The following is a 20,784-nucleotide window of genomic DNA, read 5'->3' as shown; positions in this document are numbered from 1 at the left end:
GCAACAGCAGAGACATGCACACACATACACACACACACACACACACAGAGCTGGCGATGTTCTATAGAGCAGCTCACCACCCAAGAGATAAATGGGATGTTAGAGGGATGCGGGTGCTGGGAGAGGAGAGGAGGGGGAGGGAACTGGCATGCTAACTTCACAGTGATTGGACAAGCCATTAGTCTAATAATTGATTACAGCTCATGACTTAAAGCACATAATTTAATAACATATAATAACATATACAAAAATGTAGCAGAGTGGTGGTCATTGAGACACTTTAAAAATAAGTGATACACTTTGATGAAAAGGCATAAAAGCCCTCATGGACATGGGCTCTAAGGATTAAAGAAAATAACTGGGTATTAGTGCTCATTTCAGTTTAACACAAATGCCCCCATTCAAAAATCCATTATACTACTGTGAGACATATATGGGATTACAATTGTCCTGTCAATAGACCCTCTCCACCAGGCCTGTTAGCTTTACTCTAAACCAAAAACTGCCCACAGTCCTCTCACACATGAAACCTCAACCTGACCTGCCTGCAGCATGACACACACAAATGATCACCTCTCGCTCAGCCCATCTCCGGACACACACTCCTCCTGAACTCTACCCATTCATCTTTACTTCCCCCTTTTTCTCATTCATCTCCCCTCTTCTGTGAACACAAAAAAAAAGAAAGCAAGATGGGAGTGGCGTCGGGTAGATCAAACAGCGTGTATGCGCTTTACGTGTACATGCCAGCAGCCCTTCGTGTGCGTGTATGTTTGTGTGAGTGTGAAGAGCAGTTAAAGAATAACTCCTCCAAGCAGGTGTTCAGAGCTAATGACCACAGCCTGCTTTCTATCAGGCTGCTAACAACTTCCTGCAGGGGCAGAAACAGGCAAAGCCAAACACTGCCCAGACAGACAGACGGTTAGATCAACAGACAAGAGGCAGAAGAACAAAAAGAACTAGGGCGTTTTAAAGGATAAAAGTTAATGTGAAAGAGGAAAAAAGCTATAAAACACAAGTAAGGTATGCAAGAGCTAATAAAAATCACAGAAAATCCTTCCTCTTCCTACATTCAAGTTATAAGGAAGTGATAAATCACCACAGAGGTTGAGTTTTGCATTCCATATGTTGCTGCTGCTCTGAACCAGAAGGTCCTACGTTTTCTTCATTTTCCTGTCATCTGCAGATACTTGGTTTACACTTAAAAGCAAGAGGAAATGGCCCTAAAAAAAGAAACATGCCTTATTTGGATTTAATGTCTAACGAAAGCCTTCAGTCAGCTAGGGCAAAAACAAAAAGGCTAACATTGCTAATTATCCCTTATATTAAGTTTTCAGGACTAGTGCAGTGCCTGTGTGTAACAAAGGCATTGCAGTTTGATGGGCTATCAGCCAAATGGTAAATCCCATGGCTGAGAAATGAAGTGTGTCAGAAAGTATCAAAAATGGCAGTTTTTAATTAATAAACATTGAAAATAGTTTTGTCTCTGTGGCTAATTTTCTTCTTCATACTAACATAACATGAGGTGTCTGCTAGGCCTCACCTCAGCTTACCTGAGTCACTGAACTGAACCTCTGTACATTGTTTGCAGTACTTTTGCCATTTGGAGACTTTTAAAATGTAATCATCTGAGAAATAGTTTGGTTTGATGTGATTTACAGCTTGCTAACTTCCCTTGCTACCCCTGGCTGATAACTTACTGCTCCACCCCCTCATCCAAATATGCTCACTTCTGGCCATAAAAAACACGGTGGCTGCTAAAACGTCAACTTTGGGGCTTTAAAATGCGGTCCACAACCCAGTAAGTGACATCACCGTGGTTACATCTTTACACTGTTAAAGCCTCTGATGACAAAGGCAGGAAGCTGCTGAAAACATACCATGGTGAAAGTGTGTCAGAAAGAATTTTTAGCCAAAACATGAGGAACACTTGTCTAAACAACTTCATATTAGACGCTGGACTTCTGGAACACGAGGTTCAGAGCAAAACATCTGCCGAGTAGGAAGTACATCAGATGAATGTTTGGTGAAGAAAGCGAAGAATGCACACAAGCACACAAATACAGAGAGAGTCCTTCATAAAACCATAGCAGTGTTAATTCCTCCTCTTGCTGGTGACAGGTAGTGACGGGAAAAATCAGGGCTGGCACTAGCCTTCATGGTGAGATTAGGAAAGAATCTGTACAGTGTCCAACATACCCTAAATTTAATTTGTGGGGTCGTAAAAGACCAACCTACATCAAATAAGTCATCCTGTTCAGTTTGCATTTAAGTAAATGCTTCATATACAAATATTATCATATTAAAAAAAATAGGTAAAAGAGAGAAGGAAGATGTTTGTCTAAAGACAAGCATGTTATTTGTTCTTTCCAACACTTTTACATCTCTTTCCACTGCCCGTCAGTTAATCCTAGTTCAAACAGCAAGCTGAGGTTATGACCTATGACTGCTGCATAAAAACACACAGACACTCACACCCACACACACACCTACAGACACACTGAAGAAGGCCGTAGGAGTCTGGCACTCTCACTGTCTGGGAATCTAATGTAGGGGGCAGCATGCCCAGACCTCCCAGGCGTGCACTCATACACACCCACACACACACCATTACAGATGAATGCCAACAGGTAAACAGTCATGCATGTATCAACAAAAATACATGCCAACCAACACCAAACATTAACCAGAAAAATGCATTAGCTGCAGTCCAGCATAACAACAAGTCCAAACTTAGGTAGACTACAGCCTATCTGGATGAGTTAATATTTGGCTTGGCGTATCCAGGAACTCAGAGCATGGTTGATCAGCTGAGACCTCCTCCTTTCAGAAATCCCCTAACATTCCACATCCAGCACATTTTGAAGTGCTGGACGTGGCCCTCTCTGTGACCTTTGATAAAAGCTTATGTCGCTTTGAATTTTAGAAGCATCCCTTCAATGAGTTGCAAAAACCAGGAACTGGCTAAACTGACTAGCTTTCCTAACTAAACAGAAGGTGACTTAAAAAAATAAAAGTGTGTGTGTGTGTGTGTGGGGGGGGGGGGGGGGGGGGGGATGAAAGCAGACAGATAAGCTACAAATGGCTGTGTCCCACCAGAGAACTTAAAGGAGTGTGGTGCAGTGTGAGCTAATGAAACAGCGAGCACACTAGGCTCTTCTCCTCAAACTGGGAACATGCAACAGAATAAACGGCTAACTGACAGCGCAGCGGTCTCTCGGACCTAAACAAACTCAATAAAACTCCCTCCTCTTCTCCCTCCCTCACTCCCTCCCACACATACACAAACACGCAGCCCCAAACAGCCTGAATCACAATGACTGGAGCAACAGATGGCTGTCAACTCACCCCCTCAGCTTTCCAATCTCCCTATACCACATCCTCTGGCCCAGCTGTCATTTGGGGCCCTTAGTTGAGGGGGCTCTGACGCCAGCCACCCCTCAACTGTGGACAGCTGCTGTAGGGAAGCCAGTGCGGAGGGGGGGTGGGGGGGGGGGGGGGGGGGGGGGGCAAAAGCTTGTAACGCACATTATCAACCTACCCTGGTTTCAAAAAGCCCTCTTTCTGATATCCCTGTTTCATCTCTCTTCTTACTTATCCAGTTTCCCTTTAAGAACATCTACTCCCTTTTTTGTTTCTACTCACCATCGCTCGTCCTCCACCTGAATTCCTATCGACTGGAATTTAGACTGCTCCTCTGTGGGCCCTCCTTCTTCTGGGTCCACCTAAGAGAAGGGGGAGAAATTCTCAAATTGTCTGCATGGCAGAAAAACTGGATTAGAACTCTGACTGAACCCCAGTCTCATTGCAAACCTGGATCCCTATGGACAGGCACTTGCGGAGAGCTTCTCTCTGCGCCTTGGTGTCCGCGGAGACGTGTGCAACTGCGGAAGTGGTGGCGGTGGCAGTGATGGTGATGGTGCTGTTGGTGACGTGCTGGCTCGCAGGGCCGTGCACCTGAGCGTTAGCTGCCTCTATGGCTGCCGTCAGGGCCTTCATGCTATCGATGCTCTCTGTAGAGTTGGACAGGCCCGGCTGGGAACTGATACCCGTTCGTGTGCCGGGACCCCCGTCCATGTACGCATCCTGGGCGGACTCGGTGCTGCTTTGGGCTGTGATCGATATAAAAGGTTTGGATGGGGTAGTTCGTGGTGGGACCGGAGGAGGGGTCTTTTTGTAGGTGGTGATGCATGATGACACTGCAAAGAAGACACACACAAAAAGACAGATGTCAGAAATATCTTGGTGCTTGAGTCTGTGTTAGAACCTAGAGGTGCGAGGTTTGAGAGAAGTGGATATTTGTGAAGCAGGGTCCACTTAAATGCAAGTACAATAATAATTTAATAGACATTTAAAGAAGTAAACGTAAAGTAGATGAAGGACATCAAACATACAGTAACCACCATTGAAATTAATTTTTTACATATATGTAGATAGATGGCAGTTCACCCAGAGGTCTTAGATGTCTGTGCTGCAGTCAAAATGTGCAGTAGATTAGAGCCAACTTTGACAAATCAGAGCTGCATCTAGGTGTTAGGATTAGTATGTCAGCCACTTGACCCACTGATCTAGATGGTTAAGCTCTATACACACTGACTGTACACATCCAGAGCAATGTGATTGTGCCAAATATAGCTCTCCCTGCTTATGCGTCCTTATGTGACAGAAGGTAAATGACACTGCTGAAGCCAGCTACAGAGCTGCATGCACCCCCGAGGCTTTGTGTTAAATGCAAGTATGTATGGGAAAAAAAATCATCATTGCTTTTCCCAGTAACTGTATTCCTCTTGCATTCTCACCCTCTCATGTTACAGCTACAGGTTGTGTGCAGACAATGGAGCCTCTCTGACACACACACACTGAGTCAGAAGCCTTAGAAACATGCCAAAAGACAAGAAGCATAGCCTGTGTGAGGAAAGACAAAAACAGCCACCTCCTAACTATATTATGATTTGGAGTCTCCTTCCTGGCTTAGTGCTACCATCAAAAGTAGGTCGCCCTTTCTGCGTTCTGTGGCAAAACTAGGACGGCAGGTTTCCTGGATCCCTTTTTAATCCCTACAAAAGACAAACATCCTACCATGGTGAGATCGGGAGTCTGTGCGCGGCACACAACTGTTACCAACCACACCCAGCACACGCGGCGCTGTATATAACTATTACAGGGAGAGCTCTTGTTTGCTTTGTGTCTTGCCATCTCGCTGACAGCTACAGAGAGGCCTTAACATACTGGAGGTGAGCAGTGGGGCTGACTTCATCCTTTTGGTTTGTCAGAGTCATTCGTTTGTACCCGTCCTCCTCCTCCTCCTCCTATTGAAGATTTGAGCCTCTTGACAAGCTGGAAAGTATTCAGATAAGATGAGTGCTGCACTGAGTGGAGATCACAGCTTGTGAGTGTCTTTGATGATGGCAAAACAAACCACAATAAAGGGAAAAAAGGATGATTTACTGTATTTCCTTCTGAAGCTAAATACCATATGTAATTCTTTACAGATAGTGTATGTGTGGGAATTACTGCCAAAACCAACAAACTTATCTAAGTGTGCCATATTTGCACTGTCGTCTCGTTCTAACAGTTTTCTAGGGAAAATGATCGACATCCAGGTCTAATCTTCAGAAAGGTCACACAGTACAAACCCATAAGAACAAAAAGATGTACATCACACACACGCATGCACTCACACACAGAAAGAGGGCGAGGTCCTGCCCCTATCAACCATGGGGTTTCAAAAGAGAGCATGCATCATCTTTCAGTTTCTATTCCCTGAAGTCATCTAAAAGTCACACGTGTGTGTATGTGCACATGTTGGATGACTGTATATGTGTGTGAACTCCTCTCAAGCCTACGGAAGGGTTAAAAAGGGTTTTTATCTGCTCAAAGGAAAAAAAAAGAAGAAAAAGACTGCATGAAACTGGAGACGACGCGCTGTATCCCACCCTAGCTGTCACTGTGAGAGCCAGACACAGTGGAGAATGACAGGGGTTTCAAATGCCAAGACAGGTTAAGTAAACACTCGGGAGTCTGAACATGCCCACGCACAAGTACGCGCACACAGGCCTGGAGAGGCACACAAATAACATTGACACAACCCTGCTTAACATTTCAGCTTCTCCACATCAAGGCAGACCGCACACTTCCTGCCAATGATATGCTCTCTATCCATCAGGAACTGTTGTCAGCAGCGTACCAGCCTGTACCAGTGACTCGTATGCAAACTCGTGAAAGGATGTGAAGTCAAGCATTTAACAAAATAAAGGATTTTAGTTTTATGTTGAAAAATCTTTCAACTATAATGAAATTAAACAAGTGAATCCTTTAACTTTAGCCTGTATGTACAGAAAAATTAGTGGAAAACATCTGACCAAAACAACTTCCCGGATTAGACTGAGACCAAGTTTCCAGTTTCCACATAGCTGATAAGAAAATAGCTTGACCGCCTTACAGCCATGAAAGCATTAGACAGCTATACTGCCCTGGACCTCCCACACTCGCAAGCATTCAAGGACAGAGTAAAGCAGGAATGTGATGCATGACTCCATCAAACCCTTAGAAAGGAATGTGAAAACCTCTCTTTACTAACCACAGATAAACAGTGACGAGCACACAGAGAGGTTTGTCTGTCACTTTATAATATCAGGTCAGTGCAGCCTTGATCAAAGAGTAAAGAAAGTTCATATTCTCTTGTGTGCAAAAAAACAAAAACAAAACAGGACTAACTTCCTCGCTTAATGGAAAGAAGAATGTGGAATTTTATCTCTCTTCCCACTGAGAGGTAGGTGCAGCCTGCTGCAAGCATTGTCATCTCCAAGAGGAGAGGAGTTTGTGAATGACAAAACTTTAGTGGCTCTCTGCCAAATCCTCTTTTGACAAACGCTTCAAAAGTCCCATGCAGACAAGTTGGTGTGAATAGCAGTTCTTCTTGGCAGGGCACTCTCCCCACCCGTGGGCTTGATAATATCAAAGAAAGCCCTCTTCCCTCCCCTGAGACAAAGCAAGTCTCCATTCATTTCTCCGGCCTTAGGAACAAAAACAGACTCGCTAGCCACCTCTTTTTTTCCCTTTTCTTTTTTTTGACTGCGCCCCATTTGTGTGCCTGCATAGGTGTATGCTGTTTCCTTTATTTAATCACCGTGTTCATGTTACTAGACAGATTGAAGGCAGGCAGCTGCCTTGTAATCTCCAATCTGTATATCTGTGGGATAGGCCACTTCAAAGAGCAGACGGTTTGGTTTAAGAGGCTAGCTAACAGGAATGAGCTCCCCCGTGCGGGGGCCAAGGGCAAATCCACCACCATCCAAAGAAATACAAAGACTGGGATGAGGGGCGGTCGGTATGGGGGAATATTGACAGCTGCGTCCAGCTGCACTATGTTTGGGATCAGGGTCTGCCAGAGGGGAGAGAAGAGCGAACACAGAAGAAGAGTCGAACAAGACGGAGGAGGAGGGACTGGGGTAAATCACAGAGTTACTGCCCGACTCCTTCTGCTCACTTTGTCCATTTGTCCGTCTCACTCCCCATCAAGCACACTCACTCACACAGAGGCCCAGCTGGAGTCCTTTGTGATAGCGTCACCATGGCATCACATAGCAACATAAAGTTTGCTGGGAGGCCTGGTATTTTACCACCAGCAAGCAGAGAAAGAGCTTCCACTGGTCATTTGTTTACTCTGACAGGTTACACCAGTCAACAGGAAAACTTAAAAGCTGAAGTGAAAAAGTGAAACAAAAAGCAGAATATCAGCAGAGGCACGGCAGCTGAGCGCTCCTGCGCTGTAAATAAATATCCCAGAGCGTTTTGTTTTTTTTGGGGGGTTTTTTGCCTTGAAGAGCTGCCTTTGTACAGCTGAATGCTAAAGTCTACCAACCAGTTTTTCTTGGACTGTTTTCAAAAAGGCTTGTCATTGTGTTTCAGGGACAGTGTTATTGGATGACAAGCACTTGAAAGGTTCAGACCGTATGACGTTTCACTGCTGTTCTGAACAACAGTGCAGCACTAATACCAATCCTGACTCAACACTGCCTCTAGATGGCTACTTTAAACTGAAAGAAACTGAAAGAGATTACGAGAAGCCTTGTCCTTTAACATTTTCTACATGCTAAAAACAAAACTTAAGATAGCAGATTAGCTGTTTGTTACTTATCACTGTTAAGTTAGTATTACAGACACAACAAACACGGCACATGATATACAATGAAACATGAACGTTTCTGACAGGCCTGTGAGTCACCTAAAAGTTTCTATGAGACTTCGAAGTCAGTCTGCAGCTCCCAGCCACCAGAGGTCAAAGGGCAGCAGAAAGGGTTTCTGCTCTCCAGATGCCTGAGCACTCAGTAACAATAGCTCACTGTGTGTGCCTATGCATATATGTGAGAAGGAGGGGAAGGTGGCGGTCTGCACTGCCCTTTAAAGGAGTATATTTAGCATGTGTGAGTGCTTTTGGGGGTGGTAGTCTTTAGTGCAAATGGTGCCAAAGTTGTAAACATCCTGAAACTGCTGATTTAAATGTATTTTTTTACGTTATCATAAGGATGCATATCAGTATGAAACATGTGTCAAATATGCCTCTAGTGTCCTCACACCAGCAGTGCTATCAACAAAGTTGTGTTCTCAGCGTGCCCCTACTGACAGCAACCCGTGACAACAGTGGGTAACTGCCCTGGCAGGCTTGTGTCTCCTGAATCACTAGATAAGAGTTTGTTTACAACTGTCAGCCACCGCTAAATCTGGCAGGCAGCTGCTCCCTGTTAGGCAATAGATTTATTTCACTTAACCTACTTTCCTGTGTTCCAAGTTCAAATAGAAAGCCTGGTTACCTGGATTCCTCTTTTATGGCTTGATGCTCTCCTCGCCCTGTCAATCAGTGACAGGTGTGGACAGATACAATGTGGACTGAGACGTTAAAAACTAAAGGGGAAAAACAATAAAAAACTGAAAGTTCACATTAAGCTTTTCATTTTAGGTGTAGATCTAATGTTTTAGGATCACATCACTCTTGAACTACGCAGCTGATTGTTTTATACATGTATATAAAAATCATCAAATGACTAACAATTACTCTAACAATAGTGTAATTGCCAACATCAACACTGTAAATGCATGCTAGATGACACTTGTTGCACTGACAGGTATAATCAACCAGGATTTCACATAAATATATACTCTCAAAGTTCCTCCCTGTACAGTCGTGAAGCATGTGGGCTTGTCTTCTTCAGACAAGCCCACATTTTTGTTGTTTTAAATCAAGGGGCTTTCTTGTTAGACCTGCCCTGTGATGGCTCCAGGCCATATTTTTTGTTCTCCCCTTCTCCTCGGCCTGACGAGCCAACAGACACACGAAGAAATACATCAGCCTTTTCTTTCTGTCCAAAAGACCTGCCTGCAGGGGCTGAAAGCAAGCATATAGTCACTCAACATAAGGGGGAGAATTAGAAAAGCGTGAGAGAGAGATAAAGATAAAATAACAGAAAGGGAAGTGAGATGGGACAAAGTGTGCCATGCCGTTTACTTCACTTACTGTACATTCCAGCAGCTTTGTAAACCTGAGTATTAGCTCAAACACTAAAACTAGCACACCCACACATCTCACGCATGCTTTCACTGCACTCATTTCCCACAGCATTGCTCACAGAGTGACTGATACTTTAAGAGCAGACTAGCTCAGTGTGCGCGGTGACACATCAGATGTGCTGGCAATGACAGCATGGGCAACTGTAACAAGTCTAGCATACCGAAAAACAGAATCATGTAGCTGAGGGGGAAATCAGATAAGTCATTACGTGAAGTTATATTTGCGATTGAGCAGTGTCTCAGAATATGACACTTGTTCAATTCTTTTTAAAGAAGAAGAGAGAAGCCTTGATGTGGTCTTTTTGTCTTGCTAAGTGGATAACACAAGCCACTTAGGCCAGTGGCTTTTAAACTAAAAATACATGCAACACACCAGTGTTGCCACCACACTGTCTCCAAGTGCTGAATACAGTTCAGATAAAACATGACTGTCCTCTAGAACTGAAAGCCTGTGGAATTACAGCCAAGCACAGAAAAATAGAACCACAAGCCTTGGGAATAATGCTCACTGGGCATAAACAGCAAACACAAAGGCGACAAAAACACAAGAGGCTGATACGCAAACACACATGCACGCATGCACGCACGCACGCTTGCGTGCACAGAGGCATCAGCTTCGGGGCCTGAAACACAATACCGATGTCATGTCATTACATGAAGGATCACTGCTTGCTGCAGTTGTTATTTACATATAAATGCAGCAGAATGTGGTCAAAAGTTCACTTCTTCTTTCCTCCAACAAGAAAAGGCATGCTACAAGCTTCCTGTGGAGTTACACTAAAAGTCCCCCCCAAAAAAAAAAAAAAAAAAAAAAGAAAGTCAAAACTTGATTCATAAAATGACCGGGCACAAAAAGTAAAAGGAAAGCTGGCTTGCTGTTTTTACAAGCGTTTGAGTTTACTCTTCCAGGAATGCCATGAAACATCAGTGTCGGGTGTTGTTTCACAGCACTGGGGTTTTTCTCCTCGCATTCCTTCCCCCTTTCCCCCTCTTTGACGTTCTTTGTCCTGACCACTTGCACATGGAGGGGAAAGGAGACACTGGCGGCCTAATCCACTGCCAGAGGCACACTAAAGCCATCTGGGCCCAAAAAAACCAAACGTTTGGCCTTCTGTTTCTCCTATATGAGAGGAGAAACTGGTGGGGGTAGATGGAAAGTTAAGAGAGAGGAAGGGGAAAACGAAGGAAAAAGGAAGGCAGGAGGTACAAGAGAGGCTAAAGGGGGGATTTGGAACAAGAACCAGGCAACACTAGTGCAGTCTTTTGTGGTTTTCATTCCTGACCTTCTGACCCTATACATCCTGTTGACGGGGTCGGGGGGGCAGAACGAAAGATGAGATTGCCGCTATAGGCATCCGTGTGTGCTCAAAAGGAATGTGAATGCAACGAGCATGAATCAGGACAAATATGAAAACCTATGAAGATGATACAGAGCTCTGGGTGTCTCTCTCAGGTGTGACTTTTCACACCCCTCTCTCCCTTCTTCCTGTGTGTTTACATGCACTCCCTGCTGAATCTTATGGGGGAGGAACAATGGTCTCTCCAGCATTCCCACTCTCCTGCTGAGAGCACCCGTTTGTCTCCTGCATTCCTTTTCCCATTCATCTCTTTCTCTCTCTTCCCTCCTGGAAAAAAAACTCCTGCTACTTTTTTTTTTTTTTTATACAAGGGGGAGGGTCCTGAGCATGTGTCTCAAAAATCTGAGTCAAATCAGTCCCCTTCGACACAGCCTCCCCCCTCCTCTTTCCTCTCTGTTTTACTTGGTTAGTGAAGCAGCAAAGCTTTAAGAAAGGGAGGAGAAAGAGGAGATGCATTCTTTCTCTCCCGCTTGCTGTCTCTCAGTATGCACCAGCGGTGAGTTGCGGCTTATTTTTAATGACTGGTAAAAAAAAAAAGAAAAAAAAAGGAGGGCTGGGTGTCTTCCCCGCCGGCCGCTTGCACACACACACGCACACATTACTGTAGCTGAGTCTGGGACTTTCACAGAGAAGTCTTTAATTTGCACTGGGGCCTGGCCTCCCACACTGCACAGCCCAAACCACCCACTTACAGCCATGCACTCTTCCTCTGACTTACTCCAACATATTCTCTCCCCTCTCCAGAACAGTGAAAACAACAAGAACTCTCAACCACATAATTTTGCTGTCAAATAAAGTAAAACCTTTCAACATTCTGTAAAGATAATATGGCAAAAAAACAACAACATGTTTTTCTGCTCTTCAAAAAAACTCCCATCTCCTTTGGAAGAGATTTAACTATATATCCCACTCCCTCTTATGTTTTCATTCCCTGAGGGGTTTAAGTTTGCAGGCCCTGCCCTGCCCAGCTTTAGCATTCAGGAGCCACGAGGATCATCCATAGTCAACACTAAGGAAATCCTTTCAGGGCTTTGCTTTTCCTTTGCCCCTGATGCCAAAACACAGACAGGAAGAGCAAAAATGGGGAGTGGGATAGTCCCTACCTGACAGTGGAGCCCCTATCCACCTGATCTAACACAACAAATGAGCGGTTTACTCTTTTTAAGTAATCCTCAAAGTAAAATAGTGAATTCCTCACATTAACAGGAAACTGTTGTATGTGCACTTTCTGCAGAGTGGAGACAGCAGGGGTGCATTGCCGCAGCCATTCTTTGTGTTTGCAGTAGCCCTGTCAACTCCTCCCCGCGCCCTTTTCTCATTTTCCCCCGCTCGCTTAACTTTGTTCCAAACCAATGGCAGGACGAGAGGAATGAATGACATTCTCTTTGCTTGTGTTTCCTGTGTCAAAAGCACCACTCTTCCTCCTTAAACGGCTATAATCAAAGCATTCCAAGCCGTAACAAGCAGGGACCAATTAAGTCGTAAGTAAATATAGACACCCAGCAGCCACCTAAAAAGCTTTAAGTCCTGCAGATTTATCCTATTCACTTTTATTCTGCCCCAGAGCATGTCGAGGCAGGAAATCACTGATGATTCAGGTCATGGAAACACATAATAATTAAACCTGATTGATGCTTTGTTATAGCAAAGGGCCTGCAGATCCAACTTTTAATCAAAGGTTACTTACGATCACATTGCATCAGACCTTAGGTTGTGCATTATATGGGACAACACTTATAAGTTGGTCCAGATTGCCAAATTGAACTGGCAAAACACTTCAAAGCAGGTGAAACTATGATGACATCTAGTGAAAGATTTCATATTGCATGTCTTTACTTTGCTACATCAGGATCACAAGAGCCGGATTTCCTTCAAATTGAATTTTCTTTTAGACATCTGATGGATAAAAAATTAGGAAGGAAGGTATACGGTCCAGCACATCGATGATACATTTAAAACAGAGCTGGAAAAGCTAGAAAAGCAGATCCACAGATGTAAAACTTTTGAACTAAATTTAATTCCTCTGGATTTATTTATCTTGTGACTAACACTCTTAAGCTGTCACTGTGAAAGAGATGCTCAGTGTTTTCCACTCAAGTCAGTGAAAGAGCGACAGTGCAAGTTCCCACTGGCTTGCATTCTCAGACAGTCGTGACAGGATGAAGTAATTACTGAGCGGCTGACACACCAGCATGGCTAGGATTTATCTTCTCCAGGAAGAGAGATAGCCAAATCACAGTTTACCCACATTGAGCTCCCAGTTTGGGCTTGATCCTGCAGCTGCAAATGGAGAAGCCACACACAAACACTTTGACACCGTCGCATGCGTACACACACCCCGATGCTCAAAAAAAACCCCATCGAGTTACAGCTGCCAACCGCAACTGAGAATGGCGTCTTTCTCCTTTTTATTCCACATGTGTGCTGCGCCTGTGCTAGTGTGTCACTACATGCCTTGACCCAGCCCTTGTTTCCTGTCAAACACACCTACTCGAACCATCAAAGCAAGTAGAATGACAGCATTATGCAGGTGTGTGTGTGTGTGCGTGTGTGTGAGAGAGAGAGAGAGAGAGTGCAGAAGAGAGAATCAGAGACAGATGACACCAGAGTACTGTTTAATTTACATCCCTCTTTGAATAATAATTCCACCTTAGAGGATGGCACCTTTGATCCACTGACACACAGGTGTAGTTCACATACAGAGGCGTAGGTTGCTAACACAGGGCTTTATCTATCCCTATAATTAACAGCCAGAGCAGGATTCAGAGAATACTATATGTGTTTGTGCGTTACCGAGGAACAGGAATGGTTCGGAGGATTGATGGAGCTCAAAGGTGCATTCCTGTACAGCGTCCTCAGCAAACACTGTTTGATGTCAGTGTCTTGGAGGCATATATACATCAAGGATAGCATGAATGTCAGTCATCACTCAGGGGTACAGCAACTCTTATTGATGACTAATTCCTCTCTCCCAGTCCCTGTGTATGTTACACACACAGAAAAACACACCGGTAGCATTGATGAGGCAGAAACTCCACCAAAAATAATATCTGATAGTAATCTGAGAGGAGAACTTATGACTTGCCTCACATACACAACCTACTGTTGTGGTAAAACACCAAAAGGAATTATTCTATGAGTAGGAATTCAGCTCCCTCTAGTGGTGACCAGCTAGGACTGAAAGAATGATCATTTCATTAGAAACACTGCCCTGTGTTGTTTTTCTGTTTACAAGTAAGATAAAAATAAACAAAAATCAATTTTTATTTAATATCATCTACATATCAGCTTCATATATAAATTACATTTCAGAGAAATTACATTAAAATAATTAGCATAAACGTATTAGCCTGTTTTATGCAAAATATCTTGCCATGTGCTCATATATTTTGTTTATTTCTATAAAAAGCTAAGTCATGGTAGAAAGTTCACAGTTTTTAAAAATTTGCCATTTGCGAGACATAATTTTACTAAATCTTGAAAGTAGATGGTGTGCAAGACTTTGACTTTACTTGTTTAATGTTCCAGTTCAAAGATACAGAAGATGAGTTGCAGTTTTTTTCCTGTTTATTTGAAACTGGAATAATGTGAGTAATAAGAAAAAAAACATAGTTTTGAATGCTGATGTTCAAAAAGGCACCAAAAAGCCTGCTTCACTAACTAATACACATTCATTATTAAATACTGCATCATAAATCAGAGAGGTATAAACATCTTCTGTAACGCAAAGAGTTGTAAATAGCAGATACCAGAGTAAAAATTATCTTGTGCAGCATTTTCAACTTTTTCCAAATAATTGGAGATTTTTTTTAAATGATAAAACATGGGTGAAAACATGCAGCTCTGCAGAGCTCCAATAGAGCTTCATGGCTTAGTGCTTAGCTGTTTTAATTAACAACATTTTCACCTGACCTCTTTATCTTTGTTCTTTAGTCTCATTTCAGCTCTTCGAGTGGATTACCAGAAATCTGGAATTAACTTTAACCACAGTGCTGAGGAATCAGCAGGCTGATGAAAGGGGAAAAGTTGAAAGCGAGTTAAGAAAACCTCAGCAAGAACACCTAAAAGTGAAGGTTAATTCTGGCACATCGCATCCAAAGACATGTCAGTTGCTCTACTAAACAAATGCTGCAGGTGAATGACTCAGTAAATATTTAGTGAGGTCATAGCTTCTACTTTTTAATTTTCCTTGAGTGTACACATTCATCATGCAACCCCTCATTAAGTCTCTAACCCAAACTCAGTGCGGACTAATAATAGCTTCTCTGAGGACTGAATTGAAAGGTAAAAAAGGAGATAGAGAGAAAAAAAGAAAGCGTGACTGAATCTGTTAGTCACACAGATGCACACACCTGAGGCAGCTTTGTATCCAATACACTAAACCACTCCTAACTCTCCCAAACTCATAAAATAGAACAAGAGACTCACTGGCCACTTTGTTAGGTACACCTGTTCAACTGTTCATTAACAAAAATTTCTAATCAGCGAATCACATAGCAGCAACTCAGGCTTGTAGACATGCTCAACAAAAACTGCTTAAGTTCAAACTGAGAGTCAGAATGGGACAGAAAGGTAATTTAAGGGATTTAGATTGTGGCATGGTTGCTGGTGCCAGACGATTTACAGAGTGGTCTTGTTTATGTCAGAGGAGAATGGACAGACTGCTTCAAGCTGATAGGAAGGTAACAATAACTCAAACAACCAAGGAATGCAGAAGAGCATCTCTAAACACACAACACGTCAAACCTCGAAGCTCATCTTAATCTTTAATGGGAGATTCCCATCATGGATGTGCAACCAACAAATCTGCAGCAGCAGCTTTGAACATACAGCTTGAAGCAATAAAGTATTGTGCCTATTCTCCAAGAGATATCCAGCATAAAACACATGGTATTACAGTGAGCTGTAGAGGAGCTGATAAAAACAAGAAAATGTGGAAGAGAAGCATTATCCTGTAACTCTGCTGTTTAAAGTTCACTTAATTTATGGGAACAATAAACTTGTATCACACTGCATCAGTTTGAATGGCAAAACATTTGAAGAACTGCCATTTAAAAACTTATAGTGGTGAAACATTTCCCAAGAGAAAATAGTTTTCTGGGCAAATTTTGAGTTACTGCTGAAGACTTGGAACAATTGACTGAATAAAACTGATGGATAGAAATGATCCCTTTGGGTAAAGTTTGCACAAACCGTACAGAATGAGAGAAAAAAGCAATATTTGAGATAAGAAATAAAATCAAGAAGAGTGTAGCAGAGGTGTTGATTAAAACTAAAGTGGCAGAATAACTGTCACATCCAAGCTTAATATATAAATAAATATTAGCCTTTACTAACTCTTGAGTTATTTATGACCTGATAATCTGGTGTTCCTGTGATGAAGGCCTTTATTGATTATAATATGTCAGCAGGAGAATTCTCATTAGCTTATATTCAGGATGCCCTCTTTCACTTACATGATAGCAACATAATCTCACATGACCATGGCCTAGTTGAATCACTGGAGCCATGTGTGTAATGTACATGTGCATGTGTCCAGAGCATGTTGTGCTCAGGAGGGACACTGAGCCCCATCTGAAAATAGAACGGTGAAAGATGGTAGGTGAGCAGGCAGGCAGCATAGCTGGCAACCCTGTGCATGACTCACTCAAACACAGATGGTTGGAAAGAAACATGGGGCCACAGACTGCTCATCTGTCAAGCAGTGGGGACTTAGCAGCCCTCCATCTATCCTCCGAGGCCTTGGACTGGTAAGTAGCACCAGTGATATTCCTCACTGTGGGGCTCAGCATGGTTCTCCTATGCCCTCTGGATGCTCACTTGCACGCACAGAAGTCTGTCATGAACTCCTGAGCACCCCTAAAAATAACTATATTAATAGAAGTAATAACAGCGTATTTTAGTGTTATTTTCTGGGATTATCTTCATTTATTATATTTTCCTAACATGTCTATTAAAAACTGAGTGCAAACAGACTTTATGTCCAGTGTTGTTGATATCATGATATTACAGTGTGCTCACACAGAGGTTTTGCTGCTTCTGATGCAGGTTTGTCATTAATAGCCTAATAATAACTTTTGTTGCTGCGTCAGAAAAAGGATGCAGAGATAATCTCATGCCACAAATCAGTGATGCAGATTCAAAACACGCTTTAACTGAAATATAGCCAAAGTTCAAGCTGTTGTGATGATGCAGTGACATTGCGGTGTCCTAGCCCAGGAGCTGGTGTTAAAAATGTTTGTTCCTGTTCTGGTAGAATTAGGCTTCTGTGTTTGTTTACAGCACAGCTCCAGATCCAGGTGACAACAAGTTAAAAGAATGCCACTACACTGATGTGATGGACTACAAATCTATTCTCCACTTGTGAAATAGGGGTACATGACACTCTGTGCTGAGACTGCATAATAAAGGGAGGCTTTGTATGAATTCATGAACTTTAATATAAAACAACTCTATTACCAGTTTGCTTCGTGTACATGTCTGTGGAGTGGCAGGTTGATTTTCCTATGTCTGTACTGAATAATGCTACTTTAAGTGCTTGATGATTTGGTGAACTGCCTCTATGTGATCGAGATATAATGTTGTGCATGTTTCTACAACAAACACTTATTAAACTTCTTTATCGACTGGGACTTTGCCTTGAGTTTTATAGCTAAAGGCTCCACCCTAAAACCAGTGCATTATATTGAAATTTCTGATTTTCACTCTGATTTACTGAAAGACACTACAATAGGTCATAACTAATTAGGTTGCCTTTGAGGGATACATTTTAATGTGTATCCAATTGAATTGAGGTTTGCAAATGTGAAAAGGGCTGATTACATTTGCAAACAGCATGTTCCATTAATATTAACTACAAAGCACTGCATGCATCTCATTAAGATCGGGAGTTGAGCCCCCCCTAAAAATGTGAACTTAGAATCGCCCCTGGTCTGACCTAAATAACTAGACCTTGCAGATGACTGTGTTGTGATGCTGTGCCAGGGCTTACTCTGCGCCATTCAGGCCACACCTGTTCCCAGCCCCCCACCCAGCCCAATCAGACATATACCAAAATAAACCAGGAGCTGGAACACGATCAACATTTCTGGGTTTTTATGAGCGGAGGCTGAAGGCATGTAACTCGTGGCTAATCTCACAGGGGAGATGTTCAAATGGAGTTCAGTTTGGAGGGAAAGTAGCTGCAGAGGGCCTGAAAGTTAATTTAACAGCATTTTACACAGATGACTCAGCAGAAACTGTTAAAACTTTTAGATTTCAGTTGATTTTATAAGGTTTAAAAATACCACGGAAGGTAAGAATGTACTTTCTTAAAATTATTATTAAAATTGCATCACTTAATTTTATTCTCCATTAACATTAAATGAAGCACTTTGGTCATCGTTATATTTTATTGTTTGTTTGTTTTTTAAGTCATTTCATTAGAAGCATGAATAAGCAGAAAGAACGGGATGGGCACGGATGATCTCAGTGTAAAGAGTGTCACAATAAAATTTCCGCTCTGGACCTTCACAGTAAAACGCCACTGACGCACTTTAAAATGAAAAAGTATAACTTCCTGTATGTGACCGGTAGGTTTTACGTGCATTATTTCTACTGTGGACACCACTTCGACCCTTTAAATATCTTTATCCGAATTATTCAAATAGTCTAACACAATTTCAGCGCGTTACGGGTTCACATTTCGCTGCACATGCTTTTATTTTGAAGGTGCCATCGCTCATCTTCCCCGCTTCTTGCAGCAGCTCGCCTTCGGTCTCACCTCGCTCGCAAACCACAGGCAAACACAACAACAGTTTGTACTCACAAAGGTGTATCCAGTAGTCACACATGGCCACCAGCGCGCTGTACAAACACTGAAGTAACGGCATGTGAAGGGTCAATCGGCAGAACTGTGCTGAGATTAATCTTCTCTCCCGGTTTTCCTCTTTCACTCTGACGATATTGGATCTTCTGTCAGGATGTAGACGCGCCTTGATTTCGCCCCCTCCGCCCCGTGCAAGCAAACTTAATAAGTCATTCAAGGGTGGGACAGTCCCGCGTACGGTCACAGTGAAAACTGTACGCTAATAAAAATCCCCCCTCTCTCTTCATAAATGCCCCTGTTGCTCAGGGATTTACTGAGATATTCAAATACGTATCGCGTTTTAAATCCTAAATTGGCACCACTGTTGCTTCATTTTTAACTTGTACATATGTCGCATAACTTATCTGTACGACAACTGTGCATAAAGTATCGAGCCACTCATCTTTTTATATTTTGCTAGGAAAACTGGATATAGTTTTACTAACTTAAAGAAAGTACAACATGAGGCAAAAAAGAGTTTGTACAATTCCAATTTGCTTTAAAGCCAATGTTTGGTGTGACCACTTTTGTTCTTCAACACAGTCTGAACTCTCTTAGGCAAGCTTTCTTCTCATCTCTTTAAGTAGTTTTCAGGAATAGTTCTCCAGGCTTCTTGAAGGACATTCAAACCCCACACTACTTCAGTAATGTCGATGTCCCTGTGACTGATAGCGTCCCATTGTCTGTTTTTCTATTCAGGTATGCTTTTACTGCCTTGGCACTGTGTTTGGATCACTGCCATGCTGAAAAATTAAGCCATTGCCAATCAGACGCTTTTGAGACAGTAGCTGCATAAACTGAAGGGCCAGATGCATCTGTCAGGTCCTCTGTCACATTTTTGATGCATCCTGCCCCCACCACTGGGTTTCTAATTCGTTTTTAGACCTGCCTATTCTTCTTTTGTTCTCCACTTCTCCACTTCCCTCAAAATTTCTAAGGACGCACTGCATACCATGCCAAGATATGCCACGCGTCTGACTAATAGCTCACCCTACCCCTTAAAAAAGCAAAAAAAAAACAAACCCCAAACTATTTTAAATCTGTCAAACTGTGTTACTGTGACGGGCTACTAGTAACAAACGTCCTAGATATACAGTTTAAAATGGGTTGTCTGTTATGTGCACACACAGCACTGATTCAGCCCTTGAGTTAGTTGCCTATTTTATGCTTAAATGGTTCATAGTTCAGTGTTAAGGGCATAGCATACAAACACACATAAAGCATTCCTCTGAAAATGGTCAGGTACGAGGAATAAACCAAAAATGAGTGAAAAATCAGCCCATGTCCAAATAAAAACATTGAAAGGCCTTCAGAAAACAACTGTTGCATTTTTTAAAACAGTTATCTTTTATCCAGTTACACTTCCCTTTTTTCTTCTTTTTAAAATAGTCATATGTTTGGAGATTTAATCCCTAAACCACAGGAGATCCCTTAAAATGTGGAAATACTTAGAATATGTACAATAGCCAGACAATATAGTCATGCTCCTACTGGAAGCCAATTAGAAGTCTTCCCATTCTAGCTATCCTCAGGTGAGATGGTGTGCCAAAAGTTGAGAACTTCTTTTGACAACCAAATTTGAAAGCAACACCACTGACATCCCTACATATACAACTGGAGTTCCTTTAATGTGAAAACTTGAAAGCACAAAAATAGCCAAACAGAGGATGTGATTCATAAACTCAGTGTGATGACTGCCACCTTGTGGTTTAATAATAAGAAAGTGTCCCTTTGCACTAAGCTGTTCCTAAACCCAAGTGGCAGCAATTTTATTGGAGGGTTAGCCTTTGTTATTGCACACAGTTCCTATGGGGGTTGTGGGATTGTTGAAGTTTTAATCTTCTTGTATGCAGATTATATAAAATACAATCTTTTTTTCTCCCCAACATCTGTCTGTATCTAATCCCTTTCATTTTATATTGAAAATGAACTTGCAGAATTGGCCACCAGTCAGAATACATGGCAACGACACAATAAAAAATAAGTTGATTGCCCTACATTTTCAGTCCTGAC

General features: G+C 42.4%; 1 protein-coding gene across 2 annotated transcripts in view; it reads right to left on the bottom strand.

The window, feature by feature from the left end:
* Nucleotides 1-20,784, bottom strand: part of LOC308385707 (disks large-associated protein 1-like) — a 95,379-nt gene that overhangs the window by 6,346 nt on the left and 68,249 nt on the right. For both annotated transcript variants that reach the window (XM_080864821.1, XM_080864822.1), the window contains exons 7-8: nt 3,814-4,199; nt 3,646-3,725 (exon numbers count right to left, since the gene is read on the bottom strand). In XM_080864821.1, the coding sequence (XP_080720947.1) occupies nt 3,646-3,725; nt 3,814-4,199 (466 nt within the window). The remainder of the gene's footprint in view (nt 1-3,645; nt 3,726-3,813; nt 4,200-20,784) is intronic.

This window comes from Rhamphochromis sp. 'chilingali', assembly GCF_963969265.1.
Source record: "Rhamphochromis sp. 'chilingali' genome assembly, chromosome: 18".
Taxonomy (NCBI): Eukaryota; Metazoa; Chordata; class Actinopteri; order Cichliformes; family Cichlidae; genus Rhamphochromis; species Rhamphochromis sp. 'chilingali'.
This window is presented reverse-complemented; position numbering and strand designations above follow the sequence as displayed.